General features: G+C 37.2%; 2 protein-coding genes across 5 annotated transcripts in view; one reads left to right on the forward strand and one right to left on the reverse strand.

Annotated features, from left to right (window-relative positions):
* The window catches only part of ACAD11 (acyl-CoA dehydrogenase family member 11), a 99911-nt gene that overhangs the window by 32220 nt on the left and 47658 nt on the right, over positions 1-20033 (reverse strand). Inside the window, 2 exon segments of the mRNA XM_027585903.2 lie at positions 16936-17034; positions 18450-18557. Of these exon segments, the coding sequence (XP_027441704.1) occupies positions 16936-17034; positions 18450-18557 (207 nt within the window).
* On the forward strand, positions 11093-16498 carry ACKR4 (atypical chemokine receptor 4). 4 transcript variants are annotated; one of them, XM_027585901.2, is made up of 4 exons: positions 11206-11221; positions 11709-11835; positions 14027-14053; positions 14258-16498. In XM_027585901.2, exon 4 carries the CDS (start codon positions 14267-14269, stop codon positions 15317-15319), a length of 1053 nt encoding a protein of 350 aa, XP_027441702.1. In that variant the 5' UTR covers positions 11206-11221; positions 11709-11835; positions 14027-14053; positions 14258-14266; the 3' UTR covers positions 15320-16498. The 4 variants fall into 4 exon arrangements, with proteins under 4 accessions (XP_027441700.1, XP_027441702.1, XP_027441701.1 ...); XM_027585900.1 differs by lacking the exon at positions 14027-14053 and having other exon boundaries at positions 14258-16497; XM_027585899.1 differs by lacking the exons at positions 11709-11835; positions 14027-14053 and having other exon boundaries at positions 11093-11221; positions 14258-16497.

A 20033-nucleotide genomic window follows, 5' to 3' on the forward strand; every position in this document is an offset into this window, starting at 1 on the left:
TGTGTGACCTCTGTATCAACCTCCCCCATGAGGATGCTACATTTATTATAATTGACAAACCTATTTTGACACATCATTATCACCCCAAGTTCATGGTGTATATTACAGTTCACTCCTAATGTATATTCTATGGGTTTGGACAAATGTATAATGACATGTAGCCATTGTTATGATATCATAGAGTATTTTCCTTCCACCCAAATCCTCTATGCTCCACCTATTCATCCCTCCTCACTCCTAACCCCTGGCAACCACTGATCTTCTGTCTCCATAGTTTTGCCTTTTCAAGAATGTGATATAATTGAAACCATAGCCTTTTCACTTAATATGCATTTAAGGTTACTCCGTGTCTTTTTATGGCTTGGTAGCTCATTTGTTTTTAGCACTGAATGATATTCTATTATCTGTATGTTCTTCTCTCTCCTTCTCTCTTCTTCTGGAAATCCAACTATACATATTTTATACCTTTTGATATTGTCCCACAGCTTCCTAAGACTCTGTTAATTTTTTTCCATATATTCTTCAAACTGATTAATTTCTACTGGTCTATCTTCAAGTTCATTAAATTTTTCCTCTGTCATCTCCATTATATTATTAACCCCATTCAGTGATTTTTTTTTTTCTAGATATTTTACTTTTCAATTCTGATGTTTCCAATTGGTTCTTCATTATATTTCTCTTCTGGTATTTTCTTTTTATTTTTTCTTAACCTCATTGAGCAAATTTATAATGGCTGCCTTAAGTCTTTGTCTGACAATTTCAACATCTGAATCATTTGGGAGTGGGCTTTCCCCTAGAAATTGGTCATGTTTTTCTGGCTCTTCATTTGGTGAGTAATTTTAAATTGTATTCTGGACACTGTGATTCTTTGTTTTGAAGACTCCGGATACTGTTACATCCCTTCAAAGCATGTTGATGTTTTTGTCTTATTAGGCTCTTAACTTAGGTAGAGTCAAACTGCAGAGTCTGTCTCAGTTTAGGTGGGGTGAGAGATCAAATTTTAGTTTAGTTCTTTTTATTTAGCTGCAGGTGCTTTCAGTTGACTGCATGATTTTGATTCAGGAGTCAGCAGAGACTTGGACAAAGTTTACAGGTGAAGCCTGGAGCTCTCCTTTTCTGGCTCTCTGCTTTTCTGGAATACCCACCCTACAACCTCATTTTTCAGCAGTGATGGCTGTTTCAGGCACTGTCTTCTAGTTCCTCAGAACACAAAGACCCGAGTTTTCTAGAGAAACTTCAGCTTTCTCAAACCACACTGTGTCCCCAAGCCAAAGCCTAAAACTGAAAAACTGCCCTTCTGCCTGTCTCATCTTCCAAATTTTGACCCTGCTACAAAATCAACCTGCTTTGGGTCACTCCCCAGCATCTTCAGGTAGTTGTTTTTTTTGTAGCTGTTTAATTGTTATCTATGAGGTCGATCTTAGGTGCTAACTCCACCGCACAAGAAATGGAACTCCCTTAGAGTTCTGGCCTTTAAACTTTGCCAAAACCAGGTTTTTGCACATCCAGTATGACAGTTTCTTATATATTCACATACCTATCATTAGTGTTGGCTAATGTTTTAGAAATGCAATAATCACCTCAAAACATGATCATATAAGAAGCAGAATTAGAAATCTTAGCTCTAAAACTTTAAAACCAATAAAACTAAGAGTTTAAAATTCTAATCCCCTCTATCCTATATTGTGAATTATACATGTAAAGTAAAAATGTATTTAAGATTAAAATATAATTGTTTTAAAACAATTTGGGTTCTTTCAAATTTAATGGAATCTACTTTTCAATCAGTTCTGACAGGACTCTCTAGAAGAAGGATGTTTCAGCTGCCACACTTGCCAAATTTTAATGAGAAAAGATCCCACCATTCACATATTTCAAAATTAAGTTTAAAAAAGTCTCAGATTAGGGACGCCTGGGTGGCTCAGTCACTGAGCGTCTGCCTTCGGCTCAGGTCATGATCCCAGATCCTGGGATTGAGTCCTGCATCGGGCTCCCTGCTCCGCGGGAGGCCTGCTTCTCCCTCTCCCACTACCCCCTGCTTGTGTTCCTTCTCTTGCTGTGTCTCTCTCTGTCAATAAAAATCTTTAAAAAAAAAAAAGTCTCAGATTATATCATCAAGGTGAATTCACTTGACTATCCTTGCTTATTTAATCATATTTGAATTTCCAAATTGCGTATCACTGTCTTGTAAGAGTATGTCCTGACTTTTATAGGTGCTAATAGGTAAAAAAAAATGAATTCCACTAATCTGAGGATCAACCTGAAGAACATTAGGATAATTCAGACAACAGATTATCTACATTGAATTATGGATCTTAACTGAAATTTCTTATCTGGAAAATGCTGGGCTGGGGAATTTTTTTTTTTTTTTACCCTTGATTGGTCCTGGCGGTGTAATAATATGCAATTGTGCTTTGATTCTTAGAAATCAGAGAAAAAATTTTTTTCCAGAGAGGCTCCCTTTTAAATTTTCAAGTGAGTATTTTTCTAGTTAGAGTTTTTGAAGTTTTAGTTGTAGGAAACCTTGAGGCCCACAGGGTGAAAGGGTCAGGTCACTTGCTTTACATAATCCACATTGTTTCCATGGTGGGAGTACTTCAGAAATCAGATTAGGACACAATGGCACAATTTGGAGTTCATTTTTGCTAGAGATCTTTTCTTTCTCTATTTTCTATCAGTAATCAAGGACATTTTTGATAAATCTTTTAAGGTTTTGTGGATTTTAAACTTAGATGACCAGAAGCTAAATCCTTCAAAAGCAAAATCTTTTCTAAATAATTCCCTAAACCTAGCTGAAAGCCCTCTTTTTCCAATACCCAGAATATATTTTTCTCTAGTATTTCCCAATAGCATTTCTTGTCTTGCTCTATCATGAAAAATTGTTGCCATGGCTTTAAAGTAAGTGCTTAACAGATTTCAGATATCAGGTAAATTTTGAAGAAACTCAGGAAACAAGGCAAATAATTCTTTGATTCTGCCTCATTCAATCTAATATGGAGAATAATTCAGATTCTAAGAAATAAAACCTCTAAACTGGCTCTCCTTTTGTGGTCATTAAGTAGAGGAAATAAGGGTGAGTGCATAGGTTGTAAATTTTAAGATACTTTGATTTAACCTTGATGTTTCAGAAAATGGGAAAAAACCCTCACAAATATATCATCTCAACTTAGCTACAAGCTGAACTTGGAAGGTGCAGCAGCTGAAACACATCCTTCTTCTAAATAGAGCTTTTGCTCTTTTATATTATTGGGTTTTTTTTTTTTTAAGTAGGCTCTATGCCCAGCATGGAGCCCAATGTGGACTTGAACTCAGGACCCTGAGATCAAGACCTGAGCTGAGATCAAGAGTTGGACACTTAACCGACTGAGCCACCCAGGTGACCCTCTTTTTTTTATTATTTTAGTTAATGAACAGGATAACAAATGTTGTAAATGAAATATATTAGAGGAAATCTGAATAGGCCAGGAAACATTTAAATGTATCTGTGGTGTCACAGCCTCCATGAATGAAAACAGATGGCACTATAAAATAATTTTGTTTTTAATTCAGACTCTGGTATTTCAAGGCTGTTCAAGTGACAGGATTAAGTCAGGCTGAAAATATCCTCTGATATTTGCTGGGGAGTTTTAATTTTTTAGGCTCTTACAAATCGTATGGTTATCAAACAAAATCATTCTCTAACACAAGGAAAAACGGCAGGTGGAAAAAAACATGACCATTGGGTATGGATGTGGTAACAGTAAAATGATGTAAACAGCATATAACATGAAGCACAGTTAGCCATCCACAAAGTCTCAAGGCTATTTCTTCTACATTGAATTTGAGGTGAAATACTTAAACTTCACTTGGTCTTAGTTTTAATACTAACACTTAGCTTCAATTCAAATTGGAATAAAAAAACCATTATGAGTTAAGTGCCATTTTACAATGAAATTTCCATCTGTTAAAAAAAATGTATATCAGGGACGCCTGGATGGCTCAGTTAAGTGTCTGCCTTCGGTTTAGGTCATGATCCCAGGGTCCTGGGATCGAGTCCTGCATCGGGCTCCTTGCTCAGAAGGGAGCCTGCTTCTCCCTCTGCCTGTAGTTCTCCCTGCTTGTGCTTTCATTCTCTCTCCCTAATAAATAAATAAATAAAATCTAAATAAATATCTGTTAAAAAAATATTTATCATACAATCCTACACTTAAGAAAAAACCCCAATTGGGGAGCCTGGGTGGTTCAGTTGGTTAAGCATCTGCCTTTGGCTCAGGTCATGGCCCCAGGGTCCTGGGATCGAGCTCCACATCGGGGTCCTGGGAAGCCTGCTTCTCCCTCTCCCTCTGCCTCTTGTTCCCCTTGCTTGTGCTCTCTCTGTCAAAGGAATAAATAAAATCTTTAAAAAAAAAGAAGAAAGAAAGAAAAAGCCCCAATCTAATGTTTACTCTTGGAATATGTGTTATTTTTAATGGGGGGAAACACCCTTTGAAATTCACTTACTCTCCCTCTAGAAAGGCTATACATAGTAATTACACAATAAATGTTAAATGCTGGACTATTGCTGTCATTGTTACAGAATATGGTTGGATCAAAATCAATTCCAAATATCAGAGTTGAAAATTATTAAAAATTTAAACAATCAAGCCATAAAAAAAGTAGAAAAAATAATTATGAAATTTGTCTGGATGGGAACAAATTTTTAAACCTTAAAAATGATAAATGAAATCAATAGAACAAGATCAATTGAGTTGTCTATATAAAACTACTGTACATGAAAAACAAAGTTAAAAAGCAAAAAAAAAAAAACCAACTGGGGGAAAGTATTTCATACATGACCAGCAAGAAGATGCAAAGAGTACTGAATCTGTTACAAGTCATTTAGAAAGCAAAGTGGTAGTCAAATAACACATTCTATTGGCAAGGTTCCATGGAAATAGACACTTCTATTATTGATAGACACTACTATTATACAAAGTAATATCCCTAGGTAGTACAACTTGGCCATATCCATCAAAATTACAGATTCAATTACTCTTTGATCCATCAATCTAACTTCTGTGACTTATCCTATAGATATAGCTGTTCCCGAATGAAAAGATAGATGGCATAATATTATTCACTGCAGTAGTATTGTTTGTATTTGCAAAGAAATGGACATAAACCAATATCCATCAATAAGAGACTATTTAAATAAACTGGGCTGTGTCCATACAATGGAATCCTTCCAAAAAGAATAAGGAATCTTTCCATGCACTTTTCTTGAAGAACTCTATAATTAGTCTATACTGTGAATGGTAAGAACGCTATCTTTTGTGTAAGAAAGAGACAATTACACATGATTAATCACATTCTTCAACACTTCTCAAATTAAGTTCAGTTTCCCACATCATCTACAAAGATGCTTTCTATAGCATCACTTGTAATAGCAAAACACTAGAAACACTCTGCAAGTCCTATAACAGCTGAGTGGGAAGGCAAATTATGATCTACACAACAAAATATTATTTAGCTATAAAAATGACATTTATAGGTGGGCCTGGGTGGCTCAGTTCGTTAAGTGGCTGCCTTTGGCTCAGGACGTGATCCCAGGGTCCTGGGATCGAGCCCCACATCAGGCTCCTTGCTCAGCGGATAGTCTGCTTCTCCCTCTCCTTCTGCCCCTCTCCCCGCTCATGCTCTCTCTTGAACAAATAAATAAAATCTTTTAACAAGTTACATTTATAGTGAATTTTGAGTAACAGAAAATGCTAAGTAAAAAACTCACATACAATATGAATATGTAATATGGACACTAATGAGAAATCATGGTATTATCTAAATGTTCAATACATATCTCAATATCAATGATATTTTCAATGATAATACAGTATATAGTTTAGTCAGATTGCTTTCCCAAACATCTATCACTGAGCAAAATGGCACTACAAGAGGAAGGCTGAGAAATGGATGTGGAGAGAGAGATTCTTCAGGAATGAGGGACATTGGTATGTTAAGGCAGGTAAGGGTGAGAGACAATTTATGGTGAGCAGCTAGTTGGAATCATAAAGACTCCATTCTTAGGGATATGAGAAGTAGGAGACAAGTATCAAAAGTGGGGGGGCACTAAAGGAATAAGTTAGCACCTTCTTAAGTTGCTTAAGGTAAATGATGCTTTTCCCTAATCTCCAAGCTATATGATTGCCTTTCATATCTTGTCAAGACTCCCCTGTCAACACCATCTCTTCTAGTTCTTTCTGGGGAGGAGGAAAATACAGGAAAAGGCCAGGCAATATACTAGTTTCACCTTATTTCATGATATATAACACCAAAAGAGGCTTGATCCTAAGATCCTTTATGCCCCAAGGGCTGGGTATGTGTGTGAATTAGCAAAAAATGTGTGATTCTGAAAGATATAAAGATTATAGCATTATAACTGATTTACAAGAAGGGAATCCTATTTACAAGAAAGCATGTGATTGTTGGGGGGTATAAAACAAAGGAAAAGGATACTTTTAAATACCCTTTAAAATTACCAAGATTCTATAATAGATGATATCATGGAATAACAAAGATGTATAAGAGATCGTATGATAAAGTGGAAATAGCCTAGGACTGAAGATCTGGATTTAAAATTCCAGCTCCAGGGGTGCCTGGGTGGCTCAGTTGGTTAAGTGTCTGCCTTTGGCTCAGGTCATGATCCCAGGGTCCTGGGATTGAGCCCTGCATCAGGCTCCTTGCTCAGTGGGGAGCCTGTTTCTCCCTCTCCCTCTGCCGGCTGCTCTGCCTGCTTGTGCCCTCTCTCTGTCAAATAAATAAAATCTTAAAAAAAAAAATTCCAGCTCCATTGCTAAACTTGTCTGTGGAGGATAAGTTAAACTCTGATTGACTTATTGAATCATTCATTCATTCATTCATTCATGTATTGAATTATTATTCAATAAACTGGTACCATAAGTAAGGCATACAGCTAAATGTTGAGGATATAGCAGGATACATGATTGCTATGGAAGACAGAAAATTTTACTGATAGAAAATTTTACTAAGTACTAATAACAGAGTGAGATTGTACTATAGGAGTAAAGAGTACATACATCTGATCTAATCTAAAAGGTTAAAGAAGGCTTCCTGAATTAAGTAATGTTAAGGTCAGATCTGAATCTGAATCCTAAATAGGAGTTAGGGAGCTAAAGTGGAGGGGGAGGAGTATTCTAGATAGGAGTAATAGCACTGAACAAGGGCTCACAAGTCAGTATTGTTTCTACATAGAATATAGATGGATTGAAGAGATTACATAATTGTTAATTATGGAGGCTGCAGTTATAAATGAATCATTAAAGAAGTACAGCATCAAGGGAAAGTGCAATAGATTGATAATCAGAAGGGAAAGTAGGATTATTTGTTAATTCAAAATATTGACTATGTGCCAAGCACTATTCTAGGCACTTGGTATGTATCACTGAAGAAAGCAAATAAAAGTCCCTGCTCTGATGAAACTTATATTCTAATATAGGGCGAGAGATAACAGCAAACATAATACAAATTATATAGTAAATTAACAGAGGATAAGTATTATGGGTAAGCTAGATTGGGATATAGGCAGGTGAGGGGTATTTTAAATAGAGTAATCAGGGATTGCCTCAGTGAGGAGGTGGTGGTGACTGCACAAAGCCTTGAGAGATGAGGGAGTAAGACCTGCAAATATTAAGAGGAAGCACATTCCAGACAGACAGAAGAGCCAGTACAAAAGTCCTAAGAAAGAATGTGACTGGTACATTCCAAAACAGCAAGAAAGTTGGTGTGGCAGACCAAACAAGCAAAGCATAGGAAATAAGCTCAGAGAGGCAATGAGGGATGGAGGCAGACCTTGCAGGATTTTGTAGGCCTGTCTGAGAATTTAGGGGAGGTTTACTTGTTCACTTCACACTGCTCCAGTGTATATAAGATCAAGAACAGGAGGTAAGAGAGGAGGCTTTGCAAAGATGGCCGAGTAGGCGGACCACTGTCCCATGTTTACAACTAGATTTCAATCACCTCTGAGTAAATAAACCAGAAAGCTATCTGAGGATTGGCAAAACAAACTCCACAACTTATGTAGAAAAGAAGCCACACTGAAGAGGTTAGGAAGAATAGAAAAGGTGGTTGGGAGCTGCCTGCAGGAAAGAGGGAACTGTGGGTGCAGAGAGGGGAAAGTAACATGGAACCCACATAGGGAAAACGAATCCCCATAACATCTGGCTTTGAAAACTGGAGGGGCTGAATTCCATGAGTTTGTATAACCAGTAAGACTTGGAGCCTGGAACTTTAAAAGTCGATTGACTCAGCATTGGGCAAATTGGGAGGGGAGTGATAGCTGACAGCCTGCAGAGAGGCAACATAGAAGCAACAGTTTGCACAATGGGAAGGAAATCTGTTTATACTGACTTTGTAGTGTGTTGGGGAACTTCTCTGGGAACAAAGGAGTTGGTGGGCACCAGCTTCCCCCCTCCCCCCCAAAACACAGAGCCACATGTGGGAGATGGTGCTGCGCAGACACTTGCTGCCTAACCTGCTAGCAATGCACCCCACCCATAAGTTCTCCTGGAACACTTGCCCACTCCAAGACTGCTGGCTTCAGCACAAATTTTGTTAATGCCTCCGCACTTCAGGGGATCCAGCCTAGGACTAGAAGCTCAGAATAAATATTGCTAACTCCACCGTCCTGCCCGCAAGCCCTTCTGCAGTCATGCCCCCTCAGAACCAGCCTTCGTGGGTCTCACTAACATCACAGAGAGCAAGCACAGCCCACAACAGGCAGAGATTCAGTGTAGATGTCTGGACTGAAAGGAAAAGCAACTCGGACACAAGAGCAGGATGCAAGCAACACACACAGGTTAAGTGCCAGGTTCTGGTGAACAGCAGACACTGCACTGCAGGGCACTACAGGTCCTCTTCTTCATAAAGCCACTACTTTCAAGAGCGGATGATGTATTTAACTTTCCTAACACCAAAACAGACACAGAGAGGTAGAAGAATGAGGAGACAGAAAAATATGTCCCAAATGTAAGAATAAGAAAAAAATCACAGCAGGAGATCGAAGTGAAACAGAAATAAGTAATGGGCCTGATAGATAATTTAAAGTAATAATCGTAAAGATACTCTGGACTTCAGAAGTAGGTGGAGGACATTAGTGAGACCCTTGACAAAGAGATAAAAACTAACATATCAGAGATGAAAAACTCAATAAATGAAATTAAAAATAAAATAGATGAAATAAATAGTAGGCTATAGGAAGCAGAGGAACGAATCAGTGACCTGGAGGACAGAGTAATGGAAAGCAATCAAGCGGAGATGAGAGACAAATACTGCATAATGAAAATAGACTTAGAGAACTCAGTGACTCCATCAAGCATAATATTCACATTATAGGGATCCCAGAAGAGAGAGAAAGGGAGGCAGAAAATGTATTTGAAGAAATAAGAGCTGAAAACTTCCTGAATCTGGAAAGGGAAACACAGATCCAGATTCAGGAGGCACAGAGATTCCCCCCAACAAATTCAACCCAAGGAGGTCCACACCAAGACACACAGCAATTAAAATGGCAAAACAAAACAAAACAAAACAAAAAACAGTGATAAAGAAAGAATGTTACAGGTTGCAAAAGAAAAGAAGACCATTAAATACAAAGGAAACCCTGTAAGTCTATCAGCTCATTCTTCATCAGAAACTTTCCAGTCCAGAGAAGAGTGGCATGATATATTCAAAGTGCTAAAAGGGAAAAATCTGCAGTCAAGAACACTCTATCCAGCAAGGTTATCATTCAGAATAGAAGGAGAGAGAAAGAATTTCCCAGACAAACAAAAGTTAAAAGAATTCACGACCACTAAACCATGCCTACAAGAAGTGTTAAGGGGGGCTCTGTGAATGGAAAACAAAAACTATAAGTAAGAGTAAAAAAAAAATACAAGCACAAAAGAAAAAAATTAAGTATATCTGTAAAAATCAGTCAAGAGAAGTACAAAATAAAAGGATGTAAAATATGATACCAAATATCTGAAATGTGGAGGGCAGAGGAGTAAAGAATGAGTTCAAAATTAAGCAACCATCAGCTCAATATAGACTACTATAAGCAAAAGATGTTATATATAAACCTAATGGTAACACAAATCAAAAAACAGTAATAGATATGCAAAAAATGAAGAGTAAGGAATCCAAGTATATCACTAAAGAAAACCAGCAAACCATGAAAGAGAGCAAGAAAGGATCAGAGAAAAACTGCAAAAACAACCACAAAACAAGTAACAAAATAGCAATAAATACATATATATCAATAATTACTTTGAACATCAATGGACTAAATGTTCCAATCAAAAGACATGGCGTCAGAAAGGATAAAAAAACAAGACCCATCTATATGCTGCCTATAATTTCTGCAACTGGAGACTGAGCCTAGCTTTGCATGAGAAAAGAAATAAAGGGTATTGTTATACAAATGTATGGAGAGTCCAGTTCAAATAGAAGGGCTGAATCTGCCCGCACTTCTTCTCTAATTTTCATTTGTTTGGAAGTGTGGGAAGAACAACGTCCCCAGACAGAAGGATTTTGAAGGTTTGTATGCTGGTCTTTGAAAAAAAAAGTTTAAAGAGGGCAAGAGTGTTTAAAGTCATGGGGAAAGGCATACTCTGGGGTCAAGGATAGGGAAGAAATATAGCAAAGTCAAGAGTACTTTAATAGTTTAAGTAAAATATTAAATGATGTGACACAAAAAATATTAAGTTCTATAAATGCCTAATTATTACTCAGAATTTAGTCTGTGATAATTTGGTCTTTAAAAAGAACCTTCTGAGTTAAAGTCATTTTTCTTTTCTTTCCTAAACAAAATAACTTTTGAGACTATTTCTCTAGATCCTATCTACAAAGTGCTCATTAGCTGCCTTGATGCTCTCTGGGGTGAATTTTTTTGGTTTGGTCATTGGTTCCTCAGCAGCAGGCACTTTCTTGTTCCTTTCATCTAAGTGGAAACTTTGAAAGGTATGTAGCTTTTGAAACAAGATGGAATTCTTTCCCAAATTTGTACCCTAAGACACTTTAGAACTTGGATTTGACTTCACAGCATGGTTATACAAAAAATAAAAGATCAAGTGCTCACAAGGTTAAATTTCAGGAAAGCCCTCTTGCATGCAAGACAAAGGCGGGGTGTAAAACGAAAACAAAAGTAGCCTGAGTTAAAGAGGTCATTTGATTTTATTCTACACTCAAGACTGCTCCTCTCTGCATGCTGAAACAGGTTGGTTTTTTTCATTTTCTCATTCTAACTTGGATAAGATTGTTTTTTAAAGCCCAAAGACTGTATATTTACCTATGTAAAGGGAGTCTTGATGCACAAAAATCTAAATGTTAACATGTGCAAAAAAGAGCTATTTGAAAACAGCTATACACTTTAATCTTAAAACAAAAATCTGAATATAGCAAGAAGAAAATATTTTATTATTTCTGGTATTATGTTAATATCATTACTTGCCTACAAAACTTTGTTAATGAGAAAATAGGTTTTGCTATGACATTTTTTTCTGCTTTATTTTACAAATGCTATTTTTTTGTTCTTGTAATAAAGACATCTAAAATGTGTTCCTATATATCTGCCAGAAGGATCAATTCCTGCAAATAATTTCCATTCCTGTCCTATTTACTCACATTTTTTAGTAAGATTCTTATTTAAAAATATACTTCCTTAGTGTCTTATATTATTTGGGCTTTTTATTCCTTATCATCAGGTTCAAGATTTGTGATGAATGAGGAAGAAAGAACAAAGTTCATACTGTGTTAATAATTAACACATAAGAAAATGATGATCAGAATAGAATGGTCTTCTAGATTGGAACTTTTCAAATAAACTTACGGGTAAAAATAGTCATTTTAAATTGTTGGCACCTGGTTTGTACATAATGAAAGCAGTTCTTCTACGTGGTATATTTCCTTGAGGAGCCTTCTCTGCTTTACTCATCCAAAAAGAGTTAGTAAGAATAAGAATATTCTTTTGGAAATGTACCATAAATTGGCACACTGTTTTGAATGATTCTATAAGAATGTTAGAGCTTCTTCCAAGGACAAAAATAACCAAAGGGAGACAGAAAGGCTAAGGAAAAAGCAAAATAAAACTCAGCAGTAAAATAAAAACACTAAAAGTCAATTTTTTTAATTTTTTAATTTTTTTTAAGATTTTTAAAATTTTATTATTTGACAGAGAGAGAGACAGTGAGAGAGGGAACACAAGCAGGGGGAGTGGGAGAGGGAGAAGCAGGCTTCCCGAGGAGCAGGGAGCCCAATGTGGGGCTCGATCCCAGGACCTTGGGACCATGGCTTGAGCCGAAGGCAGAAGCTTAACGACTGAGCCACCCAGGCGCCCCTGAAAGTCAATTTTATATACATTTTAAAACTTGTGAATTCTGGGGCCGCCTGGGTGGCTTGGTTAAGCATCTGCCTTTGGCTCAGGTCCTGAGATCCAGTGCCACATCAGACTTCCTACTCAGCCAGGAGCCTGCTTCTTCCTCTTCCTCTGCCTGCTGCTCCCCCTGCCTGTGCTCTCTCTCTCTCTCTGGCAAATAAATAAAATCTTAAAAAAAAAAACAAAAAACCCCCAAACTTGTGAATTCTGTGCAAGCTTATCTTACTTCTATAAGGTGTTAATAACCAATACAGTAAAATAACTAATGATGAGACAAGAAGATTCCTGCCATATCATCTATCTATTCTAGACTAATAGCTTTATATCTGCTTGTAAAACCTTTAGTTTGACAAATATTTACTAAGCACCTAGTGTATAGCAGCCACTCCATAAGGTATTCATTACAAACATAAATCCAACAGGTCATACTCTTAGGGAACTAAGAAACCCATCTTTTCCACAGGATGGGGTCAGTTCTCTGAGAATGAATGTAGGTATGTATGTAGATATAGCTATTGGATCACGAAAGTCTTCTGGGGAGGTGATGTCCAAGTTAACTGAGGAGGAATTGGCCCTTTAAGAGAAGGGCAGGAAATAGTCTATCAGATGAAGGAACAGAATGAGTTATGATGTAGACATGTGCTACAGCATGGTGTGTGCCAGCAAACTGCTTGCAGATGAGTACTATAACTGGGGCGTAGACATGTGCTACAGCATGGTGTGTGCCAGCAAACTGCTTGCAGATGAGTACTATAACTGGGGCGTATAGTAGAGAGATGTAGCACAGCATGGGGTGCATAGTAGAGAGATGTAGCAGGAACCATGGGTAGGACCACATTATGGAGGGAGCCTTGGGCATCACGCTAAGGAGCTTGGATTATATCTTTCAGGTGGAGTAATGTGTCTTTCAGGTGAGGAGCTAAGCAGAAGAGTGACAGATTTACATTTCAGAGATATAGAACTCTGGTGGCAGTAAGAAAAATGATTTTGACAAAGAAGTGGTAAGGAGGATTAAGAATAGCAGATACCAGTTGGGAAGATATTGTAATAGGCCAGGTAAGAAACAACGGTGGTCGAATGGTGCAGATGTGTCAAAGAGGGCAAATTAAAAAAAAGAGACAGATTCACAATCTATTGGGAAGGTAAAATCAGAATTTAGGGTCTGACTGGAAATTAGGGATGAAGGTGAGAGAGGTCAAGGACAGTGTAGGCTTATAACTTCGGTAACTGGTGGAATGATGCTACTGAATGGTAACATTCAGCATGTGTGACAGGTTTTGAAGGGAAGCTAAGTAGAGGAAACTTTGTTTTATAAAGGCCAACTAGTGAAATTAAGTATAAACACTGAGGTAATTTATTTAACTTATTTTAAAATAAATTTATTTTTAAAAATAAGTTTATAAATAAGAAAAATAAATTTATTTTAGATGAATAAAATAATTTATTTAATTTACTGTCAATATCCTGCATAAGAATCACAAAGTTGTATATGTAAAAAAATAAGACTTTTTATTCCTTTTGTTGAAATGACTAAATTTTCATATTTTAAAAACTATTTTTACATAAAAGTCATTACTTTGATTTAGGGTTTAATGATTAAGAAAGCTCCTCAGGGTATTATTTTTATTGTTCTTGTGTAAATTCCAGCTCCTGCACAGAGACTTGTAAAAACAGGTGATGAAGAACTAATCTTGGGCATATACTCCAGTGTGGCTTCCATTGAAGAGTTTCAAATTTCAAAGAGCAGCAGATTCAGCCTCACCTATGTTATAGCAACAATCTACTCTCTAGTAAAAGAACAAAACATATGCTAGATTAAAAAGTGTTTCCTTTTAAACAATATTAAAATTAATATTCTATGTTCTTTTTGACATTTAGATTGGAGCCATGGCTTTGGAACACAACCAGTCAACAGATTACTATTATGAGGAAAATGAAGTGAATGGCACTCATGACTATAGTCAGTATGAAGTGATCTGTATAAAAGAGGAAGTCAGAAAATTTGCAAAAGTTTTCTTGCCTGCCTTCTTCACAATAGCTTTCGTCATTGGAATTGCAGGCAATTCCATAGTGGTGGCAATTTATGCCTATTACAAGAAGCAGAGAACCAAAACGGATGTGTACATCCTGAACTTGGCAGTGGCAGATTTACTCCTTCTATTCACTCTGCCTTTTTGGGCAGTTAATGCAGTTCATGGATGGGTTTTAGGGAGAATCATGTGCAAAGTCACTTCAGCCTTGTACACAGTCAACTTTGTCTCTGGAATGCAGTTTCTGGCTTGTATCAGCATAGACAGATACTGGGCAGTAACTAAAGCCCCAGGTCAAACAGGAGTGGGGAAACCATGCTGGCTTATGTGTTTCTGTGTCTGGACGGCTGCCATCTTGCTGAGTATACCTCAGCTGGTTTTTTATACAGTAAATCACAAGGCTAGGTGCATTCCCATCTTTCCATATCACCTAGGAACCTCAGTGAAAGCATCAATTCAAATGCTGGAAATCTGCATCGGATTTGTAATACCCTTTCTTATTATGGGAGTGTGCTACTTTGTCACAGCAAGGACACTCATCAGGATGCCCAACATTAAAAAATCTCGACCCCTCAAAGTTCTGCTCACAGTGGTTATAGTTTTCATTGTCACTCAGCTGCCTTATAACATTGTCAGGTTCTGCCAAGTCATAGACATCATCTACTCCCTGATCACCGACTGTGACATGAGCAAACGCATGGATGTTGCCGTCCAAATCACGGAGAGCATTGCACTCTTTCACAGCTGCCTCAACCCAATCCTGTATGTTTTCATGGGAGCCTCTTTTAAAAACTACATTATGAAAGTTGCTAAGAAATACGGGTCCTGGAGAAGACAAAGACAAAACGTGGAGGAGATTCCTTTTGATTCAGAAGATCCTACAGAGCCAACCAGTACTTTTAGCATTTAAATGCAACACTGCTGTCTCTTGCTTCGATACACATGAATGCTGCTTCTTCCTCAGATAAAACATCTGCTTTATTCTGAAACTTAAATCTCAAACACCGTGGTGCCAACTTACAGCAATCAAGAGGTGGGGGGAGGATGGGAAGAATATAGCAACGGAGGAGGAAACGAAATAATAAATGCACAAAACATGAACTTAAAATTAACAATATTGGAAAATAGTATTAACAGACATAAATAATAAAAACAGTATGCTATGAATTAGGCCATCTGAAACAGATTAATAAAAAGGCTTATATTAAGGGGCATTTTTAATTATTTTAAATGATCTAAAGTCTAATGTAAGAATGATTTCATTGCATAATTTCAGTACTTGAATAACTATACAGCAAAATTTAATCCTTTTTTCCTATTTCTTAGTTTGTGATTTCCTAAGACCCCAAAGAATAACAATTTAACAATTAAAAAATTACATAAAAAGCTTTACTGGCCCTTTTAATACATCCCTGGTAAATTTTTTTTTTTCTTTTTATCCCTGGTAAATTTCTGAACATGTAATTTGCTTCCATGATGTCAATTTTCTTTAGTAATAAGCTGGTTATCCTGTTAGATTTACACGTATACTCTAGAAGCAATCTTTAGATAATCATATTTACCTAGATGCCAATTCTGTGACTTCCTAAAGGGCTCATCCATTTATGTGAATCTATTACTGAGGGCTGACTAACCAATACATTTTCTTATATATAGATTCTTATTATTTTGCTTAAGCCCTTGCATTTTTAAGCAATAAAAGTATGTGACACAATTTTTAATAACATGTATATCTTATCTCTTTAACTACATTTATAAATTATTACAGTTCATTTAATATGTCCCTACTGAAATTTAATTTTGATAGAAATTACATTGATCAATAGTGTGCACTAATATGAATTTTCTCTCTCGCAAACTATAAAAAACTGTGAACTGTAAAATTGTAGGAAAAAAAAGACATGTTTTCTGCTCTTAAAAATAAGTATCACCTAACCAAGATATGTTATTTTAAAATTACTTTTCTTTGGGGAGGCTTTGTGGCACTGTCGGTTGAGCCTCTGGCTCTTGATTTTGGCTCAGGTGGTGAGATCAATTCCCAGGTCGGGCTCCGCACTCAGCATGGGGTCTGCTTGGAGTTTCTCTCTCCCTCTCCCTCTGCCTCTGCCCTAACCCCCACCCCTGCACTCTCTCCCTCTCTCCAAAATAAATAAATATATATATATATTTAAGATTTTACTTATTTATTTGACAGAGAGAGACACAGCAAGAGATGGAACACAAGCAGGGGGAGTGGGAGAGGGAGAAGCAGGCTTCCCGCCAAGCAGGGAGCCCGATGCAGGGCTTGATCCCAGGCCCCTGGGATCATGACCTGAGCCAAAGGCAGATGCCCAACGACTGAGCCACCCAGGTGCCCCCAAAACAAATAAATATTTTTAAAAAATTACTTTTGTTTAATCAAATATTTCTAAATTTGAATATGCTTTCAAAGGCAGAATTTAAAGAATGGTGATCATGAAACTAATAATTATGTATCATATTATTCTAGCACAGCACCTGGGACAAAGGATGGATTTGAATACTCACCACTGCTCCACCATTTCTTGCCATTAATTACATAGCTATCTCCATCTCGTTGGATGCTACATTCAATATTTGTGGCATCACTCGACGCTACGTTGGGCTCTATAAATAAGCAAAGGTTGAATTTACAGGCAGGCAGACATCATCAGTTTACAAAGAGACTTTAGATAAGGAAATGTGAACTCTTTGAGGATAGAGGCATGTTCCTATCCTTCCCCCACTTCCACCCTGGTTCTCCTATAACCTACACATAGTAGGTATTCAGTAAATGTGCACTGGAAGAATGAATGAATGAATTTCAAACACTGGGATCAGCAATCTGAATTGTGTTCTTGGCTTCCTCACTGATACATGATTTGAGATAACGCACTCAATCCTTTCTCTAATCATCAAAAGTAGACTAGACATATTGTTGTTTATTGTCCACAATGGAAATCTACTAAATACTAAATATTGCAAGCCAGATTTCCCTACCATCTAGTTTACTATCTTAGACAATTTCCAACTGTACCTTGCAAATTCCATCAGGAATGTGGTCCCTGACTTATTTTGCATTCTGTAAAGCCTGCTCAGCACAATGTCTTCAGAAAGTTTTCCATGGGACACCCTCACACAACTGCTTTACTATATGGCATATCAAAATGTACACGCTAGCCCTCAATCACAGTAATCTGCACTTGTTAATATGCTGCTCTTTTAAATGGGTCCTTCAGATATTTTGTGTGTTCTATTTCTAAAACTAGAGACCCATGGGGTTCCTTTAGAAAGGGATCTGTGTACTTATTTTGTAACCTCCAATTAGTGCTTTGTGGACAACATGTCACTGCAGATGTTCAATAAATGCCTCTCACTGATTTTAAATGGAGATCAGTTTTGCTATTATAAATACATACAGTGTTATAGAAGACTTTTAAATCTGGCTAAAATTATGGCCAGATGACATTTAGTTTAATTCTAAACTCAACTATAAAATGATGACTTTTTCCTTTGAAGAATTCTCAATTGCTGTTTCCTATTTACAAATGGTACCAAACCCATTTTTAACAGGCTCCGAATTTTACTTTCCCATATGATCATAATTTGAACTATGTGACCAGCATTGCTGAATGATCTATTTTTCTAGGTTTATGGCAGAGTTAAGTATTTTGTAACTATCAATAAAAATTATTACAAAGATGACTATTTCACACACAAGGGCAAAAAAGATATTAAATATACATACATGGCAATTTTAGAAATGCAAGTCAAAAGATTCTGAGGTTAGGTTTACTCTGCTGCTAAATGCCTAAAGTAGACTGCCAGAAAACATCACCTGGTATCCTCCCAAAGGGGAGGACAATTTTATTCTGCACAGTTAAAAATGCCAAAATTTGAAATTGGGCTCAAAATAAACATATGCCCATCTCTGTCCATGGGCAAATTTGCCTGAAATACAAAGCCATTCTTTCATTTTAGCTCATCTATAATAACTCCAGGATGACTGACTGCACAAGGGGAGAACCATGATTTGCTTTTACCTGTCATACAGAAACAGGAGGCAATGTTCCCTTGAAGAAGAGGCTCAAGCCACTGCTGCTTCTGCTTTTCACTTCCATATAGGTAGAGCAACTCCATGTTCCCTGTATCTGTATGTAATAAGAAAAAACATTTCTTTTGCATTTTAAAAATTTACCAATATGAAATCCAAATTTTATGTTGATAATATACACATGTATCTTTTTAAGGCAAACATCTGTTTACAAAAATATTTTGAAACATAATAGTAAATATAATTTATAATGAAGGTATGCCATAAATAGTTATTATAAGTATATGGCATTTGGTGCATATTTATTCAATTGTGTTGAATTACACACTTGTCTGCTTCGTCCCTAATTCACTCCTAATTAAGGTCTGAGGAAAACAATTTACTGCCTTAATCCTTCCCTGCTTTCTTGCAAATATGCTTTGCTAGGAGTGACTGCAATGCTCCTGGAGAACAATTATCATTACATGCTCTACTAAGACTCCATCGCTGAGACTCCTGTTCCTCAAACATACACTGTGCTAACTTTCACATATTGGCCTGTGCCAAGCCTTCTCTCAAGTCCAATTCTACCCATCATTCCTAAGTAAATTCCTGCTTCTGAGCCACTTCCATTGTGAAGAATCTCTGATTACCCAGTCAGAAATATCTCCTTCTTCTGAACTCAGAGTAATATTGTCTCTTTAACTCTACCATTGCTCTTACTTTTGTGTACCCCCACCATCTAGAAAAGTACTAGGTAGTATCTCAAGAATGCTAAACACAGAATCCCTGATAGAAAATGACAGCAGATAACTTAAGACCCTTTCCAAACCTCAGAGGGCATTGTTCAGTAACTGATATACTACTATCACTCTCATATAAGAAAGAATGCTTCATATCTGCCATGGAGCAAAACCCCCTACGGGCTTTTCTCTGATATTTGTTCCTATAAAACTTCTAAAAAAAACAAAAACAAAAACAAAAACAAAACCTTTCCTTGGGATGCCTGGGTGGCTCAGTAGGTTAAGCATCTACCTTTGGCTCAGGTTATGATCCCAGAGTCCTGGGATTGAGTCCCGCATCAGGCTCCTTGCTCAGTGGGGAGCCTGCTTCTTCCTCTGCCTGCCACTCCCCCTGCTTGTAATGCTCTCTCTCTCTCTCTCTCTGACAAATGTGTAAATAAAAATCTTAAAAAAAAAAACCCTTTCCCTTGAAAACTGATTACTCATAAGATTTTTTAAAAAAGATTATTTTATTTTAGAGAGAAAGAGAATGAGAGATCGTGCGGTGGGGGTGGGTGGGAAGAGGGAGAGGGAGAGAGAGAATCTCAAGCAGACTCCTCGCTGAGTGGGGAGCCCGACACAGGGCTCAATCCCACAACCCTGAGATCGTGACCTGAGCTGAAATCAAGAGTTGGACGCTTAACCGACTGAGCCACCTAGGTGCCCTGATTATTCATAAGATTTTCAGGAAGAATTTTTCAGTATCACCTCTAAACATGACTTGAAGGACAGTCACTGAAATGCCTATGAAAATGGAGTTAAATCCAAGTTAAGTCTCTCAAAATGTGGTTGCACTCTGTTCAGACACTATT

Source organism: Zalophus californianus, chromosome 1 (genome assembly GCF_009762305.2).
Source record: "Zalophus californianus isolate mZalCal1 chromosome 1, mZalCal1.pri.v2, whole genome shotgun sequence".
In the NCBI taxonomy this organism is placed as follows: domain Eukaryota; kingdom Metazoa; phylum Chordata; class Mammalia; order Carnivora; family Otariidae; genus Zalophus; species Zalophus californianus.